This window comes from Neopsephotus bourkii, unplaced genomic scaffold, assembly GCF_033783945.1.
Source record: "Neopsephotus bourkii isolate Nb327-2 ecotype Australia unplaced genomic scaffold, CSIRO-AGI_Nbou_v1 NB_1767, whole genome shotgun sequence".
Lineage (NCBI taxonomy): Eukaryota > Metazoa > Chordata > Aves > Psittaciformes > Psittacidae > Neopsephotus > Neopsephotus bourkii.
Window position 1 is genome coordinate 779,815 of NW_026902241.1, and position 24,936 is coordinate 804,750.

The 24,936-nt window shown below is 40.0% G+C and overlaps 1 protein-coding gene across 2 annotated transcripts in view; it reads left to right on the forward strand.

The window, feature by feature from the left end:
- Positions 1 to 22,726, forward strand: part of CNKSR3 (CNKSR family member 3) — a 56,652-nt gene extending 33,926 nt beyond the window's left edge. Inside the window, exons 3-13 of one of the 2 annotated variants that reach the window (XM_061378684.1) lie at positions 3,209 to 3,411; positions 5,032 to 5,119; positions 7,274 to 7,315; positions 9,213 to 9,332; positions 11,073 to 11,132; positions 13,783 to 13,851; positions 14,579 to 14,725; positions 16,489 to 16,622; positions 19,036 to 19,244; positions 19,730 to 19,831; positions 21,293 to 22,726. In XM_061378684.1, coding sequence (XP_061234668.1) covers positions 3,209 to 3,411; positions 5,032 to 5,119; positions 7,274 to 7,315; positions 9,213 to 9,332; positions 11,073 to 11,132; positions 13,783 to 13,851; positions 14,579 to 14,725; positions 16,489 to 16,622; positions 19,036 to 19,244; positions 19,730 to 19,831; positions 21,293 to 21,591 — 1,473 coding nt within the window. In that variant the 3' untranslated portion in view covers positions 21,592 to 22,726. Of the gene's footprint in view, positions 1 to 3,208; positions 3,412 to 5,031; positions 5,120 to 7,273; positions 7,316 to 9,212; positions 9,333 to 11,072; positions 11,133 to 13,782; positions 13,852 to 14,578; positions 14,726 to 16,488; positions 16,623 to 19,035; positions 19,245 to 19,729; positions 20,161 to 21,292 lie in introns of those variants that run through there. The other variant, XM_061378683.1, reaches the window with a different exon arrangement.
- The last annotated feature ends 2,210 nt before the right edge of the window (positions 22,727 to 24,936 follow it).

Consider the following 24,936-nt stretch of genomic DNA (forward strand, 5'->3'; position numbering starts at 1 on the left):
GCTTCAGATAGTGTCAATTTGCATGGAAATATTGCTGTATCTGGTGAAGAGGCATAATGCTTTCTGTGTATTACTTCAAACAGGTTAGAAGATTGGCTTGCCTCTGGAAGTGAGGTGTTTCAGGTTGTGATGACCCTTTGTTCTGGGGAAGTTCGTTCCTCAGGGCTGATCTTGTAGTTGAAGAACTCAGTCATCTGCACTGAAGAGCTGTGTGCTCCCTGTTGTGCTGGATAGGCATAGTGCTTAGCCAGGACTTTTCCTAGAGTACAGACTGCCAGTTTTTTTAGATATGTCTGGTGCACTCTGCAAAGTCTTTGGGGGAAGCTGTAGAAAAGCTTAGTGCAGTGACTGGAGAGCTTGCCTGTGGTGTGCTCCTGAGAGGCTGTTGGGGAGGCCGGTTGCAGTCTGAAGCTGGAGCCCATGTATCTCCAGAGGCAACATCTGTGTTGCTGAAGTTCACCTCGAAACAGAGCTACTTGCTAGAATTATTAAAAAACTAGCTGAACTGGAAAAGTCACACTGTTTTGACCTGCTGTATAAATAAGGTGAAAGTGTTATGGTAAGGAGAATGTGAATGGTTTAGAGCCAAAGCCAAAATCTGATGTGGTGTGTTAACATATGTCCATTTAAATGCTGGGGCCATCTCTAATTGCAGGCACCCACAGGTGCTGGGCACAACTTCTGCATCTGAATGACAGAAAGAAAGACAGGAGATACTTAAATATATTGAAAGTCTCTCAAGTACTGATGGGAGTCATTAGGTGGCAATACCACTGTACAGAAAACAGAATCTGTTGTATATCCTGTCCCTTTATGGAAGGAAGGGGGATCAGCATCCTCTAATTCACTTGCTAAAGGGTGAGATTTCTGGCATATGGCTACTTTCAGTTTTGTGGTCACAGGAACTTACCCCACATCCAGTCCTGTTGGTGAAAAAGTATTCCTCAGAAAATAGATTAATATGCAGCCTCCTGTGAGGAGGAGAAAAGTAACTGTAAGAGATACATCTGAATGATGGTCTTGTGTGTGTGTGGTGGGTTTTTTTTTTCTTTTTCTTTGTTTTAATTAAAAGGTGATAAGGTCACACATGGCAGTATGCAAGTACTTTGACATTGTTTAGTAATCCAAATCTTTCCCTCTCTGTGATCCTGGAAAATTTAAGGATATCCTCTGCTGTTGCAGCAGTGGCATTTTTTTTAATTAGATATATCCTCTCAACCGCTGTTCCTGGCTCAGGGGCAGGAGGGCAGGCATTTGTGTAACTTACAGCCCCTGGGATTTTATTCATAGGAGCTGGTGGGTTTTTTTTGCAGGTAGTAGAATAGCTGAAACCTCTCCTTACACTGGTGGGTTTCTTTAGGGTGAGGGCTCTGTTTTGTCTTTTGTAAGTGTCTTAGTCTAAGAGCCTGTTTTATGGGTGCTTGACTGGAGGGAATGGAGCCACAAGACAGCAGTGTGCCCTGGCAGCAAGGCGGCCAGCAGCATCTTGGGTTGCGTTAATGGAAGAGGGAGGGAAGTGATCATCACCCTTTACTTGGCACTCATTAGTCTATGTATGACCCTTCTCCAAAGTACAGGGAAGAGGTAGACAGACTAGTGCAGTCTCAGTGGAGGGCTACCAGGTTGGCCAGGGCTTGGGTTACTCACCCATGAGGAGAGGTTGAGGGCCCAGAACTTCTATAGCATGTGGAAGAGAAGGTTTCAGGGAGGTCTTAACAGCAAATACCCATCGTGTACTGCGGTGGGGAACACAGCTGACAGGATGACAGAGCTGGGCTGTTCATGGTGTTGCATGGCAAGAGGATGAGGGAGGGACTTTGGGCAGAAGTTGAAATCAGAGATTCAGGCTGGATGTAAGGAAACCCTTTTTCACTCTAGGTACAGTCAGATGATGGATCAGGTTGCCCAGAAGGGTTCTGCAGTCTCAGTCCTTGGAGGTTTTCAAGACCCGACTGGAACAAGCTGGTTTGAGCTCACAGCTGAGCCTGTTGGGAGCAGGAGGTTGGACTGTGGAACCTCCTGAGCTCCCATTCAGCCGGGTGATGCTGTGATTGTGAGTGGAGGCTCAGAAACCCCTGGAAACTTAGAATTGAATGGAATTAAGATTTGCTTTAGTTGCTTTAGTTTTTTGAGAAGGAAAGGAGGAAGAGTATAATGTAGCTGACTAAGTTACTGAACTTTGAGGTTGGTAGTAAGAGTCTGTAGCAGCGAGAGAATGGAGAAAGGCATGGTTGTCTTGTATTTTTGGATAGTCATTTTCAGCCTTAGAGCTAAGCATTTTCTGAGACTTTAATAAGATGTCCACAGAGGTTTTGCAAGGTGGAATAACTCAAAAATGAACATAGCAACGTGTTGCTGCTTAATTCACACATTTGCAAGCTGACAGCACAAAGATAATCTTGATTACAAAACTGAGTTGTCTTCAGAACAGATATAGCATTTCTGACATGCCTAGCATGAGGTGATCAATGCGTTACAATAAAACCAATTGGGTTTTAATCTTGGGGGTTGTGGTTTGGTGGTATTTGAATTTGCAAAGTTGAAGTTGCAGGCAGTACTTACAGATTTTTTAGGTTTCAAATATTTATAAAGATGCTGTTGAATGAAAAATACAACATCGAAGGATGGTTTTAATTACTATATATAGTGTTAACACAGTCCTCAAACTTGCCACTCATTGCACTGCTATAATCAAGGAGCACAGTTACTGAAAACTTGTGATCGAAATATTTATTCAAGCTTGTGACTGTGAAATTACGTTTGCTTCCTGTTGATGTTTTTATCTCTTGCCAGATTAAGTTTATATTTAGTTGTGAATGAAATGTTATTGCAGTGTTTATGTACCACAGTATAGAAAATATTTTAAGAAAAAACAGCATTTGCTTTCCTTTAGCAAAAAGAGAAGCAACACAATCATGTTATTCCAGCCACATTTTGAAAGGTAAATGCCATCTGGTAGAACACTGCAACTTCATTCTGATTGAAAAGTGTTCTCAAATCTCATTAATGGCAGAACCTGAGGGGGTTGGCATGTGCAAAACTATTCTGAAGCGGCTGTCATGTAGAAGTCTTAGAAGGCATTTTTGAGGAAAAAAGAAAAGATCCCCCATCCTTGGAACTTTCATCCCATATAAGTTTGTAACTTGCAGTATAATAAACAGGAGGACTCAATAAGGAGATTTATCAAGCTTAATAATATTCCTTGCAGAACTATGGCCTTGAAACAGACAATATGAAGAACCTGGTTCTCAAACTGCGAGCATCATCCAACAATCTGCAAAATTACATCAGCAGCCGTAGGAAAAGCTCAAATTATGATGGAAACACCTCTCGCAAGCCCCCCAATGAATTCCTTACTTCTGTGGTAGAGCTTATTGGTGCTGCCAAAGCCTTGCTTACATGGTTGGACAGGTAAGAATAGAATCTTTATATTTTTACTGACATAATGACTTGCTTCTCCTTTTGTAGGGCAGTTTCTGGATGCTTGGGTATAAAGATCTTTATGCAGTTATGCTGTTATATTATATAGAGAGAGCTAGAGGTGACATCTTTATGTTTCTACTCCAGACTTTCTGTTGTGGTGAGACACTGAAAGATGCTGCCCAGAGAAGCTGTGGCTGTTTCAACTCTGGAAGTGTTCAAGGCCAGGTTGGATGCGGCTTTGAGCAACCTGGTCTAGTGGAAGGTGCCCCTGTCCATGGCAGGGGGGTTGGAACTAGATGATGTTTAAGGTCCCTTCCAGCCCAAACCAGTCAGTGACTCTATGATCTCACCCCTTCTTTGGTGTTGCCAGAAGGGCTCTAGTGGACAAATTTAATTTAGGGTATCTACTTTTGTGCTTCTAGTCTTACTAAAACCAATGAAACTGGTAACATTGTACCCAAACCGGTATTCATAAAAGGAGCCTTCCTGTTCAGGTCAGTTTTTCATACATGTGATTTACCCTGCCCCAGTACTACCTTCTAAATTACTTGTCATTGCCAGGTTCTTTTGTAAAAAAATTGTTAGCATTCTGTTCAAGTTGTGGCCTTATCTCTGTGATTTGACAGATGCCCTCTGCCATATTTTTTTTGGGGGGGGTAGGACAGGAATTGGGATGGATGTGTGTTTTGTTTAATTATTTCTTTGTTCAATTCGGTGTTTGTGTGGGGTTTGTTTTCCCTGACAAGAGCCAGAGTTGTTCTGTGACAGCTGCAGAGGAAGCAAACAGGCACTAGAGCCATTGCTTGCTGGCAGGGATGCTGTCCATGATATCAGATGAATGTAAATTCTCAAGACCATTGCCAGCTTTCCCAAGAAGAAGGAAGGAAGGAGGAAAGCTGCATGGGGACCAGCAGCAAGGAGCCCTTCTATCCTTCAGTATCCCTGCCCTTCACCTAGCAGTTGGTTCTGTGTCCAGGCAGTGATGTTAACAGCGTGCTTCTCACTCGGTCCTCTCCTCTCACCCTGTCGCTGGTAGCTTGCCCTAAATTTCTTCCACATCTCAGTCAGCAAGATGTTTGGGGTTGCTTCTCAACCCCCCTTCTAGCTCTTTCAGCTGTCTGGAAGGTCTGAGGTGAGATTCTATAGGCTCTAAAGCTGCCCTGCCTATAATGATCCTTTTCCAAGATTTCCACACAGAGGTGCAGTGAGGCTCAATATGAAAATCCTCCCCCTGCCTTGAGTTTAGTAATCACAGATGTGGGAGTTAGAAGTCTACTCACTGTCAGGCCCACGAGTGTGATTTCTACAACAATCAGTGTGATCTGACATGAGTGTGCAGCTGAGATAGCTGTAGTCTGGAAAATGGACCTTTTCTTCTGGTTTTGCTTTCTGAACTTGCTCATTACAGACATTCACCAATTTTGGTGCAAGGACGGAGCAGGACTATGCAGTCAGGAATATGCAGGAATACTTATGTTATAAAACTGTATCCTCAGACTTGCATGGATGTCAGAACTGTAACGTTTGCTCTCATTTGCTGTTCCTCACTGGTAAGGTACGGTGGGAGAAGACAGGTCCCTTTTATCTAAAGGGAATTTTCTCTTGCAGGACCCCATTTACGGGTATTGCTGACTTTTCATCAATGAAGAACAGAATCATTCAGCTCTGCTTGGATCTCACTACTACTGTTCAGAAGGTCAGCTGGCTTCTTTTCCACTTTGCTTTCCAAAAGGGAAGGAAGGGGGGTGTTTAGGGAAGTAATGTTCTCACTGTGTGCAGAGTGCTAATTGGAAGGCAGATCTGGAAAGGACAGCTTACTTGAAAGATCCATGAAGATCAGTTTAAGTTGTGTGCTGTCCCCCAACTCAATTTCCAATTTTGCTATTGCTGGCTGTGTCTTAAGTGACTGTGGTTTAAAGGCTACTCACTTTCTTGAGCTTTAATGGGAAGAGGTTTAGTTTTCAAAACAGTTCATCTACATTTAAAGATTTTCAAGTTCTGAACATGTTGAAAAACAGACTCCCTAGGTGTTGTCCTATACAGAGTGTTTTATCCATCAAACGGAAAATGGTGCATGTAATGGAAGGAGCTGTCACCTTTGCAATACAAACCCCGCTAGCCTGGCTTCTTCTACCATTAGGGCAAGACCACAGTTTTGTTTCAAAACTCCATTTATCAGCTCTGTGAAGAGTGCTTATATTGATAACAGCTAAAAGGACATACAGCAACTGTGGCAATCTTGGCAAATTATGTAATTTTGGTTTTGAAAGTGTTCTGACAGCAATCCTCTGCTTTGGCTGTGAAGCACTGTGTACACACTTCACCTCCAGCCCAACTTTCTCGTAGTCATTAGTCTAATGTGCTACTTGTCATAGTACATTAGTGGCTATATATTGTTTGAACTCCAAAGGACCATGTCCTGTGACATGGATGATTCTCTCCCAGTTTTGAGGGGATGATGTTAAAGGATAAAAACATCCTGTGAGTTGTCAAGCCATGATAACACCCAATTTTATCAGTTGGATCATTGTGAAAGGACAGTGTCTGGATAGTACAGTGTAAGTTCAAAGAAGCACAAGTTTGGCTTGCTGCTGAATGCCCTTCTTGTTTAGGTGTTGCATGTGCATTTGCAGAAAGTCAGTGATTTACAGCTACAGATTTGCAGATTGTGAAGTACGGCAGTAAGTGTTTCTAGTAGCAGATGGTGTTCACCCAAGAGTGCTACAGGAAGTGAGATAGGAGATTGCTGAACTGTATTAATAAAATTACTAAAAAAGGTGTCTAATCTTTCAGTTAAATCAGCCTTTGATGGCAGGGGAATGGAAGTTGGCAAATACAACCCTAGCCTTTGAAAAACTGTCAGAGTACTTCTCTGCCAACTTGGTATGAGCTATAGTAAAGTACAGGATTGGTGCATATGAGAAAAAACATTAATGGGAGAAGAATCAATGCAATTTTGTACTGGGACACTGCAGATACATTCAAAATGGTCTGAAGGAATGCACTGGTGTGGAAAAGGGAGAGACAGCTGAAAAATCTTTAGGTGATTTAGGCTCCATCAGACAGGGCAGGCTTCTAGTAGCTTCACACAGAAGCCACCCTGTAGCTCCCCTGCTACCGAAACCTTGCCATGCAAGCCAAAGTACAGATATCAAGGGCAAGTATCTTGGATTTTAAGCTTCTTTAAATGCTTGGAGTTTGGGGGTTTTCTCCTTAGAGCTACTGTAGAGCTTGTTTCATTATTTATTTGCTGTTTTAACTTATGAATCTGAGAATCTGTTAACATTCTCTAGCTCTTCCTGCAGAAAATTATGACTTCTGTAGCTTGCTACATGAAGTTGTTTCACTTCAAAGACTAGTACCTGTGCTGAGTAAATAATGCTTTCTGTGCAGTCCTCTGGCTCTCAGGAATGTCATCAATAGCATATTTTAAAAAATCACTTTTCTATTTTTAACAAAATAGATGTTTTAGATCTGTTTTGGTGCCTGGGACACAGCAGCTCTTAAATTGGTGTTTATCAGAGTTAGGCAAGCTCATGTGCCCGGCCTCCTGAGAGTCTAGTTTTATTGTGCAGGGTTCTGTTTTTCTGGAAAAGTCTGTTGGCTGTAATTGAATCCCATGTTCTCTTAGCTTTCAAGGTTTATTATTGCTTTCTGCCAGGGCCAGAAAATAGTTGTTTAACAGTACATTTGAGCCCTACTGGGTGAAATTAATCTGATTAATCCCTTGCAGCATGAATAACTCTATTTCAGGTAGAGGTTAAAGTGGCGGTTTTGCAGAGTTTCCAGAAATTATGTGTTTACGTGATTATTGGTTAATGTAGGCCTTTTGTTCTTGTTTTGTTTTTAGGACTGCACTGTGGCTGACATGGAAGATAAAGTTCAGACTGTAGTAAGTACATGTTTCTGTTGAAACTCAGCTGCCTGCGTTCACATTTTGGTGGCTTCTGCTCTGTACTGACAATAGCTTTCCAATCCCACACATAGAGATGTATCATGGAAGTAAACATTGTTATGGGCCATTTTGTGAATATTCTTTGCTCTAGAGGAGACTAATGAAGTTTGAACAGACTGGTAGTGTATGTAATAGCACAGAGTAAAGTATTCATTAAAGTTTCATTGCAGAGCTATTTTAATATAAATCTATATGTTTTAAGATAATTTAGACTTCAGATTTTCTTGTGAGGGGTAGTACTATAAAATAATAGTGGCCCAAACAAACCAAGTATGCCTGTGATGTGTCTGCTTATGAAAGCCCTAAATGCACTACGGCTTATTAAACTTCTTCACAAAAATAAGTGCCCTGCCACAGAACTAAGGTTGTGTCTCTGACTGTGCTTGAGTTAGAGTTTTCAGGGTTGTTTGAAACAGCCTTGTGACCAAAGGAGGAGCGTAATGGAATGCTTTTTATATTTTGTAACAGTTAATCATCGCTTCCTGCTTTTGACATGAACCAGGCTGTGCTCTTTGATAAGGCCTTCCGCTAGCTCATAGATGCTTAGGAATTTAGTAGCACAATAACTAAAAATAATTATGTCCATAAATAATGAAACCACGTAAAAGAGTTTTTTTGCATCTTTCTTTTTCCATTTGTGCACACCCACTCTGGAAGTAGGTATTGTTGTTTGAAGTTCCCTTGTTTGAGCAGTTCCTCGCATTCACACTTCGGCATTGTTTTGATTTATTTTATTGCTGCTCTATAAATCTGATGTAAAACAAAAGAAAAAACGTTGGAACTATTGTTTCCAGGGGCCATTGTAATCCAAACCAATGTCTTCCTGCGAGGCAGCTCCCCCTGTCCTGTAGTTATATGTCTACTCTGGAGGATTCAAAGCCCCTGTGAAAGATGGCTTACCCTGCTGGTTTCCAAATTGTGTATAACTAACTGTTGTACTGTGTGCTAATACTCTTTCCCCTCTCCTTTAAGCTGTTGTAACCTACTTTAAGTTTCAAAATTGTTTCAGTTAACCCAGACAACACTGTGGGGCATTAAGGAAATTTCGGAGTGTAGGGAAAACCCAGATTTTTGGGCTATGATTTTTTTTTAATTAATTAGCCATTCTGCTAGTTACAAGTTGTACAAGACAAAGCTGTTCTGCCTCTGACTTTACTGACACACATACAAGGTCAGAATTTGCCTTTCATTACAATGTTGGCTCAGGTTCAGTTATGTTTTGGTCAAAAGGAAATATGAACCTTGCCTGCGTAAGCATTCCACAAGAGGTCAGTTCAGAGGCATGGTGGAGAGAAGTAATGCTGAAAGGCTTAAGTGCTGGATGTCCTGCCTTGTACTGTAAAACTTTGTGCATTTAAGTTGGTGGCCAGTACCTCACTTTTTCTGACACATGGCCAATTTTATTCTCATAGCAGAAACAAACAACAGAATGAAAACCTGTAAATTGTTCCCACAAAGATTCATTAAAATGTTTCAGCATTTTAATGGGTTATATTTTGGTTAAAGCAAGCAAACTCCAAATGCAATTTTTTGCTATTGTTTGTATATTTTCTTTTCTTTTTTTTTTTTTTTTTAAACTGAAGATGTGTTGGCATCTGTTAGCAGTGATGAGGTGGCACCAGTGGAAATGGTTTGGTTGTACTATGTTACAGTAAAAAGATAAACATGCTGTAAAATATATCTGTACAAATGAATTTTCTATTTGGATGATTCTTAGCTATGACTTATTAGTCGACCAAGTTCCAGAACTCATTTCCTTTCTCTTTTTGAAAACTGAAAGAGGAAGAAGCCAGGAGAGAAATTTTGTAACTGTTTCTGTATGTCCTCATTGTAGGCCAAGACTTTAAACGGCATTTGTGATAAAGCTATCCGATCAACTACAGATCCATTGATGAGCCAGTGTGCGTGTCTTGAGGAGGTTCATTTAACTAATATTAAACCTGGGGAAGGCCTGGTAAGAACCAATCCTGGAATGTCCTGATGATCCCGGTGCTTAATAGGTATTCTTATGATCACTGTGTATGGGTGTATAGCAAGATATTTCAAAACAGTAATATCCTATGGGAAACAGAAAGAGACATGGTGAGGAACTCTGAAGGTTAATTGTCAGGTAGTGTGCTCTAGTGGCTGCCAGAGATGGGTATACCCATTAATAAGTTTCATGCCAAGTATTTTTTCATGCTAAATTGCTTCAGATTTGTACCTTCACCAGGATACTGGGGAATTTACTGGTGCTTGAGAAATTAGTAGTTTTATTTTTGCAGATTGCCTTACCAGCTGTTTTTATAGCAGGGTTGGAGGATGGAGAAGGTGATGAGACATTACGTTTATGCTTTTATAGGCACAGTTTATGTTTGTTTATTGCAAGATTGAGAATGATATGAGGATTTTTCAGGCTAGCAGGAGCATGAGAAATCCTTTTAAAAGTTCAGTGGCTGTGTAACATTACTGAATCTTGATCAGTCAATGGATGTTGCTTAGCTGAGTGCTGGGTATGAGAAACTGACTTTGAAATCTTGGTGAATTTTCTGGCTGGGGAACAGACATGTTAGAATGAGTTGGAGGGAATTTAAATTCTTAAGTACATTTGTATTCCCTCCACCCCAGCCCCGAAGGCAGAAGAGATGAACGCTTTTATAGGAAGCTTTACAGTGTTACTCTGCTATACAGTTTTACCTAGGCCACTGAATTAGACTATATCAGTCATGCATTCTTGAAATTATAGGGACCTCTTTGTTAATGCACAAACTACAGTGAAGCAGAGTCATCCTATCTTGGACTAAGAATTGAGGAGGTAGGTGCGCACAATGGGATACTAACTTGCAAACATGGAAGGGAATTGTCTGGAGAGGAAGGGGCAAAAACCGCAAACCATCTTGTATTTTTCCTTCTAAGCAAAAGTGTGGTAACTTCAGGCAGATAAGCTGCCTACAACTCCTGAATAACATCCAGTTCTGTACAGCTCAGTGAGTGCTTCTAACAACACACGTAGACAGAAGTAGAAACTTACTTGTTCATGAATGTACTGGTCACCTCTTGCAGGGAAAGCTAGATAATTAGTAATAGCCTGTTGGTGAATTTTTTTTCATTTGGTGTTCATAAGCTCAACACCCACTTCATCTGAATTTGTCCTTGCTTTCACACTCAGCTTTAACATTTAGAGCCACAGACACTTAGTTCTGCCGGAGCTCTTCTTGCTGATATCAGTGCTGTGGTGACAAGGCCGTCTGTATATTGACTTGCCAAGGGAAATTGTAAAAGAACATGTAGGCAATATTTGTAGGCCAGCTGTGTAAGTGTGCCTCATATAGAGAGAGCTAGTGGCCATCTAGGAAAACCTGTAATTCTCTAGTGCAGTTTGGGCAATAAGGAAATAAAGTTTTTTCAAGGCAAAAGGCAGACAAGGCAGCAAACCCAACAGTGTTTGGTATTATGAACCAGATGATGTTTCCATGTTGCCTTCTACACATTAGGTGTTTGAAGTCACTCTATTCTATTATAATTAATTACGGTAAAAGTGATCTGTGAAGAGGTTTAGAATGTTGTAATATTAGACCACACACTTTTCTAGGGAAAATATGTGAATTGTCATCTTAATAATGTTTTGAGTCTATTGCCAACAGTTGTTTAATCAGATAAGTTAATGTTGGTTGTTTGCCCTTAAACTTATTTTTCATTTTCTACTTACATTTAGGGAATGTACATCAAATCAACTTATGATGGATTACATGTAATTACTGGAACTACAGAAAACGTAAGTGAAGTAAATGTAGATTAACTCAGGCTATCTGACAGTATCTTTGAGTGAGGTTTTTTTACTACTTTTTCCTGTTTTACATATGACTTTCATGATATTGCTGCTTTAAATACCCTGTGATGCATCATTTTGTTTATCCACGGTTTGTAAATATTTGTGTCTGTGTGTTTCGCTGTTAGTCTAATTAAACCAGTTTCTACAAGTACATGAGTTAGTTCAAATACTTGGCATGAAAGTAATTGCTTTAATAAGTTACTCTATCTGCTGTTCTGAGTGCTTATGGTATCGTGCTTAACAAAGCCTTGAATGTGTTTTCTCGCTGCTGGCAAAAGCAGTCTCCCCTAATGGGAACATTTAGGTGGCAGTGTGCTTAATTCAGTAATGAGTAATGAAATCAACGAGCTGTCCAGTGACAAAATTACCTTGCAGAATAAAAAGACCAAGAGAAAGTAAGACTTTAATTGGTCTGCTGGAAGGAAATGACTGAGGCAGATGGCTGCTTATTTTGTTCTTACACTGGGAGTTCTCTGTAGCTGAGACTTTATTAAAGGTTTCTGGGCAGTCATTGCAGTGGACCTCTGGCTAGCAGCTGAGACTGGTGGGTGATGCTGTGGTGTTGTCAGACATGCCACTCTACAGGAGCATTGGCTGAAAGAAACAAGAGTGAGGGATCTTGGCTTTTGCAGCAGTGCCTTTGTTTTTCTTTTTTTTTCTTTTATTTCCTTTTATTTTCTGATTATGAAAGAACCAGTGGTTCTGATTGTACCCCTGCCAGGTGAGTGAAGTGAGTGAGTGGAAGTCTGTGCTTGCAGTTTAGAGTGAAAATGGAAAGCTTTTCCAGCTTTTGTGTTATTGCCCTTGCATAACTGTATAGGATCTGCAGCAAAGTCCACTTTGACAGCAATTTCAACATCTGAATAAGATGAATGAATGTAGTATTGACTGCTGACAAGCTGCCTGTGCATATAGATCTCATTTTGGAGGCCAGGAGTTGGGCTGTACTGCTTCTATAGCTTTGAATGTTGACCTAAATATCTGCTTTCTTATCAGCCCTGGTTCTTCCTTTAGGGCAGCTCATTACTTTGAGGCAAAAAATTTGACAAGGGACTGAGATCTGCAGGCAACTCATGTCCTTCTGGTGGCATGCAATTATTTAGATGTGCCAGGCTGGGTCTTAGTTCAATTTTCTTGCTAGGTTTGGAATGGTATTTTAGTAGCAATCACCAGGGGCCAGTGTGCTGGAATGCAGTGGAACTGCACCCCAAAATTAACAGTAGTGTACATTGGAAGGACTGGGAAAGTCCATGCATTTAATACCAATCAGCCAGCAGGATTTCTGAGTTGTGCTGTTCTACTTGTAACTTCCTGTGTCACATTGCCCTAGACGTAAACTTTGCTTTTTCCTCTATTCTCACAATGCGATTGCAGCGTCTGCTATGCTAGCTGGTGCTTGTTCTAGGAGTCCTCTGTGTAAGGGTCCCCCAACCTCCCCAGACAAGCTGTTGATCACCCAAAGGACAGCTTGAAATGAGCTTTGTTTTTCACGAGCTTGACTTTGGCCTAGCATTTTTTCATTATCTTGGTTGACTCGTATATATGCAACCGTCCACAGAGGCATTTCCTGTCAGAGGACGCAAGAAGACAATGAAGAAATGGGGTTACTCCTGATAGCTGGAGCCTCCCACAAATTTCCCCATGTTTACTTCTCTAGTTGCACTGTTTATTCCAAAGTTCCTTCTATAAAAATGTTACTTGAGCTCTGAAGGTATGATGACAAGGAGAAGGAAGTACATAACCCAAGTGCCTAGTGCAGGAACCACTAGGAAAAGATGGCCTGCTGCCATGTGGTTACTCATGGGGTGGGGGAAATGGGAGGAGAACTTGTCCTCTGACCAGGGTACAATATACCCAGGTAGTATGCCTGTGCGCTTTGGGTGTTAATCAAGGCTGATCAGAGTTGGTGTGTTGTATCGACACATTTAGCTGTTTCTAACTAATGATTCCCTAGAGCTTGGTTTTTATTCATAGAAAATTATATTTTAAGATGTATTATTATCACTAGATAGGTGTTTTTAAAAGATGTATCTATGCACATTTTATGTGTGCAAGCATATATTTTTATCTGTTGACCTTGATGCAGACAGGTAACTTCACATTAATCGTGGTAGCTCTTATTTACATTGGGGAACAAAAAGGGAAAGTGTAATGGATCTATTTTGTGTCTTGGAGGATTTTGGTCCTTTGTACATTCAAAGTCTTACTGTATTTTTTTTTTTTAATCAGTATACATTTATTTGAAAGCTAAAATTTAAGGTAGCTGCTGTGTTAGGACAGAAGTCTTCTGTCCTCTCCCACTGCTGTCTCAAACTACAGTACAAACTGGAGACAGAAGGACAGTGGAGAAAGTCCCATGACTTACGTGCAATTTAGCCTGTGGCAGATATAGGCTATGCCTTCTCCCTTTCCCTGTAGCTTTCTCAATATAAAAAAATAAATCATAAGTTGAATTCATTTGCAATTCTTAAGTTATCAACAGATCTAATGTGTGATCTTCATTACTGATACAACCTTTCACTTTGCTTGGTGCGGGGTGTTATAGGAGGGGAGAAAAACCTGCTGAAGCAACATTTCTTGTTTTCCTCTGTAGTCCCCTGCTGATCGATCTCAGAAGATTCATGCTGGTGATGAAGTGATCCAGGTTAATCGGCAAACTGTGGTTAGTAACAGCCTTACCAACCTTCCCTTATTCTTGCTCTGGAAAGCTTGCTCCCTACAGGTTCTGAATGGATGGGGTTAGGAGGTGGTGCTGCTGTTTTCCTATTGAAATCTTTGAGGCTTTTTAACACTCTGTTTTCAAGACAGATTTTATTCTTTGCAATATTTTGCTAAAATAAATGTGCCATATTTCATGTTTAAATGATGTGTGCATCATAATAAAATAAATCATGTTGTATTTAAGGCCTGTTTTAAAATACACTATTACAATCTACTGAAATGCAGATAAAAACAGCTTTAAAAAAACTCAAGGTTTTGTCAAATTATTTGTATCTGGGAACTTATATAAAATGATTATGTTTTTACTTAGCAAAGGTAACGAATGCCTTTCAATGTGAGAAAGAAATGTGACAGTTCACTGTGATTGCCTGTGTTACTCAATCTGAGCACATCCATGCATCCTTCTATGACTGGAACTGAGATATAAAGAGCATTGCTTGATATCTCAGTGTTTAATTTACAGCTTAAGCAGAGGTCTCCCTTTGAGACAAACGAAAGAACAACCTTTGGAAAAAAAAAAGGAGCTTTCCAATTATTTTTTCATTGTGGCTTTTTTTGATGTTTCTCTCTTTAAGTTCATATTTAGAATAGTTTGACTTGGGAGATTTGGGGTTATTAGCCTTCAGAAAAGCAATACAAAACAGAACATGGCTTTTATTCTTTTCCAGGTTGGATGGCAACTAAAAAATCTGGTGGCAAAGTTGCGAGAGAATCCTGCTGGAGTTAGGCTGCTGCTTAAGAAACGTCCTACTGGCTCTTTCCATTTCACTCCTGCTCCATTAAAGAACCTGCGTTGGAAACCACCCTTGGTGCAGGTGAGAGGCTGATGGCTCAGCTCTGATACTGGGATAGGAATGCCTTGATTGCAGCTTGAAAAAAAACTAGAAATGTTCCCAGGTACACATGTTTAACTATAGGTCAAGGAAGGTTAGGTGAAATGGCTGTCCTCTTCTGGCCCTTAGATAAAAGGGAGAATGTTCTTGCCTCCTCCCTTCTCTTTATATTTGTTTTTTAAACCCAGATAATGCCTTCTTGATACACAAAGCAACTAGGTGTGTTGAATATTTTAATCAATCTGAGCCACTGGCAGAACTTCTATGAGGCAAAACTGTTGAAGCCGGTGATAAATATGGAATTCATCAGTATGGAGTAATAAATGCTTCATCTGTTTAGCAGAGTTAATGTTTTTGCTGAAATAACTTAGATTATTCTATATATTCGTCCTCTTTTTAGTCTGGTGAAGGGTGGGAAAGTGTTTTTCAAGAAGTTAAACTACTTGTTTAAATAAGATTTGCTTGTTAGGCAATTCTCAGATTGAGTAATGAACAGGCAGAGAAAGTGACATTAATAACTCTTAACCATGCCGAGGACTGGCTTGTTGTATTAGGAAGCTTAGAGCTTAATGCTTACAGAAGGAAATGACCTAATTGAATCTAAACTGATTACCTGAAGAAAACCAGGGAGAGTTCTGATTCCTACTTGTCTTCTGACAAAGGTCTCCCTACCGCTGAGAGGATAATTTTCTCAACCTGTGAAATGCCAGTGGCTATCACAAGTGTTGATGCAGGCAGATTTCTCTCAGACTGGGTAGAAAATGCTCACTTGACTCCTTTTTCATCCTTCCTTTCACCAATGCCTGTGTCTTGTGTTTGTGTGATTGTCTGTCATTTAATCAGAGCCAAAGCTAAGAAAGCACCACCTTGTGAGTTTTCAAGGGTTACCCAAAGCAATGACTGTGTTACCTGTGTGGAGAGCTGAGGTGCACTGGGATATAGGCTGTGCCCAGCAGCATTTCCTTAGGGGAATGAGTGATTGGTGAAGTCTGTTGACAGTTCTGGACTCCAATGTACTGATCAGTAAAAGGCAGATGCTTGTGCAGGGGTGCCATTAAGTGAGTGGCTAGAGTGGAATACTGGGCAGCTCCTTGAAAAAAAGGGGTGAGTAGTTCTCTTGCCTAACAGAGGTGAAAGGGTCCTTCAAAACTTTTCTCTCCTAGAAGCAGACAAGAGCCTGTCAAGATGCTGGGGACATAGAAGTGAGCTACGAATAGCAAAATGGCAAACGTGTGCATATGAGCAATACTGAATATATTTTTACTTTGCCTCCCTTACCCTGGTTATATCCCTTGATGAAAATTGTGGTGAAATTTACCATGTTCCTGCCTGTGCCCCAGTTATTAGGACTGTTTGGAATAAGAGTAGTGTGAGTTGGCTTTGTAAGTGTTGTGGATCATATCTGTGTTTAGCAAATTGCATTCTTTTAATGAATCTAAAAATACAAGATGGAATTTTGTCTTTGTTGCTTTTTCTGTCTATGGAATTTACAAGAAAAATAAGACTGGAAAGAGCAAAATACTCTTGAGCAATGCATTATCCATGATAGGATTTCTGTAGGAGGAACTGCAAAGCTAGCCAGAACTGAGGGTGGAGGAAAATGTAAATGCTAAGAGTTTTTAATGCACTTCTTAAGCATAGGAACAGTAGTTGACTAGGAGATAAAATGGTACTATTGATTATTGACTTTTCTTTGAGAATGATAAATCAGTGCTCAGATGTTTGACAGCTGTCTCACATTTCAGACCAGCCCTCTGCCGATCACGAGTCCTTCAACCCAGTCACCAGAAAGCACCGTGGATACCTCACTGAAAAAAGAGAAGCCAGCCATTTTGGATCTGTACATACCACCTCCACCAGCTGTTCCATATTCTCCTCGGTATGCAAATAAACATGTACCACTGACCAAAAACTCCTTTATTACACTAGTTTCTGAGCTGGCTTGCTGCTAGAGTTCTGTGCAAATGAGCTTGAGGAAACTGCAGATCTCCCAGACATCTAAGTGTTTAAATGCGTAAACTACCAGGATTGTAATAGATTTTATTATTAGAAGATCGTGTGCCATGTGGATCAGAGTTGTTCCCAAATCATGAATGGATGTCATCCCTGGTTGTGGGGTTATGTTTTTGTTTTGTTTAAATCCAATTGCACATAGCAAGAAGTCATTTTTGTCTGTAACTTTTTCCACTGTGGTGTGTGTTTGGTTGTTTGGGTTTTTTTTTTTGTTTTTTTTTTTTAAGCAAGTTAAGTAACTGTTCTGGGAGTTAGGAGAGAAAAGTTTTAAATTGTTAAACTTGCAAGCTGTATAAACCAGGAATGTTCCCACTGAAGGGAAGTGAGGGTCAGTTCATTCAGCTTTTATTTGTTTTTATCCTTCAGTGTAAGCTATAAAAACACAAACCTGTGTACACAGAAGGCAAAAATGCAGGGTGAGGGGTGTGTGGCATGTGTATGCTATGGGTAGCTTTTGTTTGTTCTCAAGTCCTTGTTGAATCATGCCAGAACCCTGCAGCTGACATGGAAAGGTGATGAACAAAAGCGTTTTGTCTCTCTCTTGCTTCCTGGGCTGTGCCTGACATTTTAAGTTACATGTAGATAGCCCAACACAGAAACTATGACCCTTTACTTCAGGACTCTTATGAAAGGAGAGCTTGCCTCCTGTCATTTAAGGCCTGGTAGGTACAGTGTCAGAGGTTGTATTACTGTAGTCTTTGAGGCAGTGCTGGCACTGAGGGGTTCTCCAGGGTAGGGTCTCCTTGCTGAAGTTGAACCCACCTTGACCTGCTGTCTCCCTGTTTTCCAAGTTTATGCGTGCTCAGTTCTTAAACTAACAAAACCAACCAACCAAAGTCTTGGCATAAAATCAAGCATATAACTTCAGCAGCTGAGTTGAGCATATCTTGGTCTTCTTCGTATTATTATATTTCAAGTGTATTGGTGAATTAAAGAAGTCACAAAATTAAATGTAATTTTAGATGCCTTTAGACCTGAATAGCTGTCGACAAGACAAAAAGTAGAAATGCAAGGTAAAACTTGTCCTGGATGGTGTGTGGAAAGGTGGAGGCTTCTTAGGCTTTTAAAAAAAGCAAATGTGGGGAAGCTGTGGCAGCAAAGAGGAGAAAGGGCAGATCTTCGGTCTTCTGTTTGGCTATTTAATTTCACCTTTGCATGTGTTGCTCTTCTCTTGACACTCTGTGGCAGTTTCTCACCATTTTCCCTGCCATTTTCCTCTTCTGTTCTCTTCCATTCCTTGCATGGTACTTCTCTGGTTCACACTGCGAATACATAGAGCATTGGCTGGTTTTCCCTCCTTGTGGCACAGTCTCCACATGGTGGTGTTGTAGGAGAGCTCTCATAGTACGTATGGTTGTGATGTAACACTTCTATGCAATTTTCAGTCCCTGAATCTCCATAAATAGCTCCTTCTTTTTCACTGAGCTCTAGCATTGTTATTGATGGAGAGCTGGAGTGCCAAGGGGGCTGTAGTGAATAGCAGGGCATGCATGTGCTTAGACAGTCAGCTGTGTATTTTTATGCCTGACTTGGCTGGTGATTGCTTTAAGCAGTAAGACTGTAGCATGCGCAGAGAAGGGGGGAAAAATCTGAAGCAAATCCTAATTTGGAGGGCAGGTTTTTTTCCAAAAGTGCTCGGAAGTACTGGTTCTAAAATTGGCTGTTCTTGGCCTTTGGAATGTGGAATTGCGCTGGGAAAGGAGTTCCTGCAGAAATTGCTTGAAATACAGGCACAGTGTACATACACTATGAATTTATTACTGAAACTCTAGAGGGGGTCTCACTTTTGGATGAAGAGAGGAGGTGATAAATATTCAGTGGCAGTTATTGGCCTCTTACAATGACTGAAAAGCAGAGTCCCTCAGGGGAGGCAATAAGTGTTGCCATTACACAGAGATGAGTAAGTCTATGTATGCACTCTTCTGTTGCAACTGTATACTGAACAGGCAGCAAATTGGGAGCTTTAGTACTTTCAGGGCAGAAAGATCTTATTTCTCAAAGCTTTTTCAGGGGTGGTACCTTGAAGCTTCTTTGTGTGTTAAATTACTGGGTCATTAAAAGTGAGTTAGCATGGGGGAGAGCTTTCTTTTCTCCTTGGTAAATGTGTTTATAATGAAATTATCTATCACCTGATGGGTTATTTTTTTTTTTCAGCTTGTTTGCAGCACAATACCAGTTGTCAGGAGCATGACTAGGTGCTAGACATATCTTCCAAACTCATTTGTGTCTGTAGCATGAAACTCTTTTAAGCTACTAACCGAAGTGAAATGTCCTTTCAGAGATGAAAAAGGGAGTTTTGTATATGGAGGAGGCAACAAACCCAGTCAGCCACTACCTGGGTCCAAGGGTGCTGAGTCCCCCAATTCTTTTCTGGATCAGGAGAGTCGAAGACGAAGGTTTACTATTGCTGATTCAAATCAGTTGCCTGTGTATCCCATTGAAGCAAATATTCTACCCGCCAAGATGAGAGAAAAAACACAATCCTATGGTGAGTTCATTCCTCTCTTGTCATTGCTGTTATAAACACTTTGGTCAGTTTGGAATAGTTTTAGAAAACTGTGTGTTAGGCTTCATGGATGTTAAGGGCAGTCTGTGCAAATTGTGAATGAAATAATGAAACATCTGAAATAATTTCACTTAGATGCTGTTATTTTTTTAATGAATGTCATTCAGCTGGGATCTGCTGCTCCAGATGGTCATTTCCATATGTATTTTGAATGTAACTTTTGGTTATTATGTTCACTGTTGCAGTAAATGAGCAAGAGTACGGTTGTTCAGTCTCATCATGTTGCTTTCTTGTATTTCAACACTGGAAGTATCCTGACTTTTTTTTTGTTTTTCTTTTTCTTTTCCCTTGCAATTTTAACTCTTTGTTGTTGTATCTCTCCCTTTGCTTAATTGTGAAAAGTACAATTTTAAAGCTTGGTTTCCTAAGCTTATGTAATTCCTCATAACCTTCTATGTTGCCTTCAGGAAAACCTCGTCCTCTGTCAATGCCTGCTGATGGGAGCTGGATAGGAGCTGCAGAGCCTTTCTCGAGGCCACGAGCACCAGGAAGAAAAGGCAAGGTTTTCAGTCTTGTCCCTCTTTCTCTTTCATTCCTCTCCAAAATTTCTTCGGGGTGAACTGGGTGGAAGTGTTTAAATTAGGAATGAAGAATTAGTGTTTTCATATTGCTGAGCTCATCCAAGATAAGAGTTGTTGATATTAGCAGGAATGCCACATGGTAGTTGTGGAATTTGTGAGGCTACTCAGTGCTGGGGCTCAAGCTTTTGTTGTCCTGTCTTGATGTTCTTGTGAACATTAAAGAATGCTTAAATGACCAAGGAAAACTTGTACTTGCCTCTTTATAGCACAGATTTACCATTTTGCTCTTAAACACACCCTTTTCCTTTTCTTCTTCATTTAATATTGATCATAAAACTGCTTTGTTGTTAAAACTTTGTTTGTTTAGCTCACTGTGGAGGTTGTTGTGGAAGCAATCTTGTTCTTAAAAAGTGAAATGTTTAGGAGTGGCTTTTTTTCTGCATTTGCTGTTAGAAATCAACATGTTTTGCAGATGACACAGAATGGGAGACAGAAGCTCATAACATTGGGGTGTTAGGTTGGGTGGCTTTTTTCAATCCCATACTTCCCTCCTTGGCTTCCTTTTGCATCTGAAAGTCTACAAGTCCTGTTAGAGTGGGAAATAAGAAAGGACAAGTATTTACTTTATTCTTGATATCTGTTATGGAAAGCTAATGTGTAATTCTAGGCAATATAGAAGCAGATAACAAGAAACATCAACTTGGAGGGATATTGGAAGCAAGCTAAGTAACAAGTCTAAGAGAATGATCACCAGGTGGCAGGGCTGGGTTTTGTGTGTATGGGTTTGGTATGTTTTTCTTGGTTGGTTTTGCTTTTGATTTTGTGTTGGCTGTTCTTAGCACTTGAAATGTACTTAAGTGCTGCGGGCTTGTGTGTAAGCTGTATTGGGTCAGAAAAAAGACCTGTCTAGCCCAGTAGGACGTCTCTAGCAGCTGCTGTGGACAGTTGTCTAGGGAAGAGTAAAACCAGAGAAAGCATCACACATCATTGATCAAAACTAGGGAAGTGCTTACATCTTTATCTGCAAAATTAATTTCTGTTGTCCAGAGTAATATTTGTAGCTTTTAAGTTAGTCATGAGTAACATACAGGTAAACATAGATTAAACTCTGGTCTATCAGCATATTCAGTGACACAAGAAGGCTTATTGGGTCTCGCTCATGATAATTATTTACATGAAGGTAGTCTGCACTAGCAGTTTCGTAATTTAACAGTCAAATGGTATTGTCTATGTGTGATTTGATTTTGTTGTTCTTTGTGTTGCTTAAAATATGAAAGATGCAAAAAGCCATATGTCTGTTGATAGCTGCTTATGTCGAGGTGTGTTTAGAAGGGTAACCAAAATCTAGGTACCTTGAACTGCAACCAAAATCTCTTTATCAAAATAGAAAATGTTAATGGAGGGTTTTGAAGTCAGCAGTAATTAGTTTTCTTCCTCCTGTTTGTGCAGGTGAAGATGCCCTCTGCAGGTACTTCAGTAATGAAAGGATACCCCCAATCATTGAAGAAAACCCCTCCACACAACACCCTCTCTCAAGGCCAGTCTCTGAGAAGCAGTTAGTGAGGGGAACAGATTATATTCGAGGCAGCAGATGTTTTATGAATGCAGACCTCCACAACAGTGCAACAATTCCTTTTCAAGAGGAAGGTGCTAAAAAATCTTCTGTTACATCGTCCACAAAATCTTCCTCCACAGAGCCCTCGCTGCTGGTCAGTTGGATCACAAGACTGAAACTGTTGACTCATTGACTGTTGTTCACAGGACTGTTACCAAGTGCCTTTGCTCATTGGTCAGACTTCTTTACTTTTCAGCTTAACTGATGCATAGTGACTAATGTGGTGTTCTTTTCCTGGAGAATCTTACATTTTTGCCTTTTCATTGGTGATTTTAGATGGATCAGAGGGTTTCGTAGTGCAAGGAGGGAAGAAAAATACGGATCAAGTTCCTCTTCCTGGCCAAAAGCTGAGGGCATTTATTCCCCTGGAAATGAGTAAAATTTCAGTGATACAGAGGCCATGCATGATCTGAAACATGCATAATGACTCAGAGGAAATCATTGCATTACTGTAAAGTCCAGTGGCACTTCAGTTGTCTGAATTCTTAGGGGCTGGTGTGAGTGGCTGGGTGTCAGAGTATGTAGAGCTCAGCAAAGTAATTTTATTCTCCTGACCAGGAAAGATAAGCAGGAAAACAGCAGTTTCATGCAACTTAGCAGTGCTATTGCAAGTCCTGCGTGAGATCAGCCTTGTGAGGAAGAAGTAGTAGTGTTGCCATTCTTTCTCTGATATCCAGAGATGTTAGGAAGTCTTAGGAAGAGAGTTCTCTTATCCAGTGATCTTAGGAAGTTGGACTAATTTAACTATAAATCAGTCCAACCTGATATATAATCCATTTTACTGAAATCACAGTATAAGTGAAGAGCGCTGAGCAACTGCAGTTCTCATCCGTAAAGATATATGGATTGCTACAACATACCAAGGAAATGCATCTGTAGAGGTGGTAAAAGAATATATATTTTTCCTTAATTGTTTAAGAATGATTTGCTGTTGACCAAAGTCAGTTTTTAAAGGCAGTCCTGTTGGACTTATAAGAACTTTTATAGTGGTTCAGATTTTGAATGATGTATTGTTTATGAAAAATACGTGCTATGATACATTACAAATGTAAGACCTCTTGCTATTTTCTATATAGCTCAAATTTTCTCCTCTCCAGAATTTTAAAGTAGCATTGGGTATTTTGGGAGGAAAATAAAACTTGTTTGACAAAAGAAGAGGATATTAAAGAGGTATTGTTTAAAACTGAATGTACATAAGATTGTTGGTATGAAACAGTTGTGTTTAATTTAAATGTTAAATATAGTTGTATGTATTTTTTACACTTGAACAGATACAGTTTGTACCTTCCTGTACTGCAGTACTGGGCACAGACTAGTCGAATGAAAAGAAAGTCTTTTGCATTCCCTGCTAATAAGACTAACTATTTTCTTAGATGATACATTGTCAACAGCCTTTACTCCTTTGGCCTTGCTGAAAAGATTTAAGGGTTTATATTTAATAAGTGGGGTGGGGAGGGAAAAAGGGAGGTTAAATGCTAGTTTAGACTGGGGCAGGAATTGTACATGATAACACAAGTTATTTATGGTATGTTTTTAGCATACCATAAATCTGGCTGTGAGGATGAGGCCATTCTGCAACAAGCTTATGAAGTGCTACACCCCACAGAGACAGTGTGTTAAATTCAGTTCTCAATTATGTTTGATTGTGACTCACTGGTGAATTAGTTGGGGGCTGGCCTGAAATTTTCTCATCAAGCAGATTATGTCTGTCTTATGCCACTCTTCCACACTCCCTCAGATGGCAATCTGTACTAGAGACATGGACAAATACAGCTGCAGTGCAGTTGAACCCTAGAACAGTTTGGTCCTGCCCCTGAGAAGAGGGCTGAAACTGCCATTGGTGAGCACTGTGGTGTAGTATAGCTGAGCCCCAAACTGACTGACTGAACTGTTTTAAATTAAATCACAATTACTGAACTAGATAAAAGTCAGGGATCTTGTCTAAATAAGACTTTAAAATAGAATTTTTGCTCATCTTTAATGTCCTTTTTTCCATGGTTTAAAAATGGAGGTGACCGTTAAGCAAGGGTGTTTTTTGGCTCAGGTATGTGCAAATAATGTCCAGATGATTTCCTTACCAAAGAAGGAACCATGTATCTTGTATTTCCTTTCCTTTTGTATTTGTTACAGAATGTTAATAATACTAGAAAGCTCTTTCCAAAGAAGGCTGATGGAGTAAGTGGGGGAGTCTGGCTCTGATCTAGAGGGAGGCTCAGTGTTGTGTTGAGAACAAGTGTGTGTGCTGTTGCCACTGGGTGATAATGCAATTGGTTGAATAAGCTGCTGCAGATGTGTAGTGGCGTCTAATAAAGTTCTACATTTTTGTTTCAGAGAAACATTGATGTCCCTCACTGAATGAACACCAAATGAGAAGGAAAATACAAGTACCCCACCTTTCTTGATGTCTGTGCACAATGTTCAATCTTAACCAGCTGTTGCTTACCAAATAACAGTGTGGCACAGATCATGTAGTACTATTGTTACTATTTGGGAGAAATGCTACTGTTGGTCTGGGAGAATGGTTTATGATGCGGGAATTAGCCATAGCAGTGCATGTCGCAACATTCCAAAGTGTAGGTATTTTTCTTCTTTACAGTAACAGCTCCTGTTAGAAGTTCTACTGGAGAGGTATTAAAAATTCATATTTTTCAGATCATTCCTTTTGCATTTTAATCTTGGAGAAGGTGAAATCTGCCCCATCTTTGTGGAATATTTTCTCCTACCATCTGTTATGCTAGTCCTCTTTCTACCATATTAATTGAAAGTGAGGAGAAACATCTGAAAAGTCTGAACTCTCAGATTTTGGTCCAAGAGGTTAAATTTGAAAGATGCTGATTGCTTAATTTCTTACCGTGTATAGTGAATATGGAGGGTATTCTATATTTTGGGGGTTTAAAAGAAAGACCCACATATCTAGGAACCAATCACAAATGTTGATATCTTTCTGACTTAATCTGAGAAAAATGTAGGTAACGAGTTAGAAACTGTAATATGCAACAACTTGGCTTGTCTTTTGGCATTGAAGTACAGGTATCTGTTATAACAAAAACTATGCCAAGGTTGACTTCCCTGATGAGTACAACATATGTATCCAAATATCCTGCTGTGGTACAGTACTCCATAATACTCTGGACATTCTGTCAAGGTAGCAAAACAACACAGTTAATTAGAAAAGATTGTAAAACCCACAAAAATAATAAAAAAGGTACTCTTGCATGTATGTGTGGTGATATTTCAGGAATGGGCCCTTCAGAAATGTTGAGCAGCCTTCCATTTTAGTCTGCAGAGTATTTGCAAGCCAATTCCTTGTGCGTTCCCTTACATAATCAATTGCAAGAGAATGCTATTCTAGATGGTAATGAGGAACAGGAAATAAGACATAAAAATGAATAGGGCTGACTTACAGAGAGAGAGTTCAAGGTGATTCTTCAAGCAATGTGTTTCCCTAATATTATGGAATAATGATAATATTATGCAT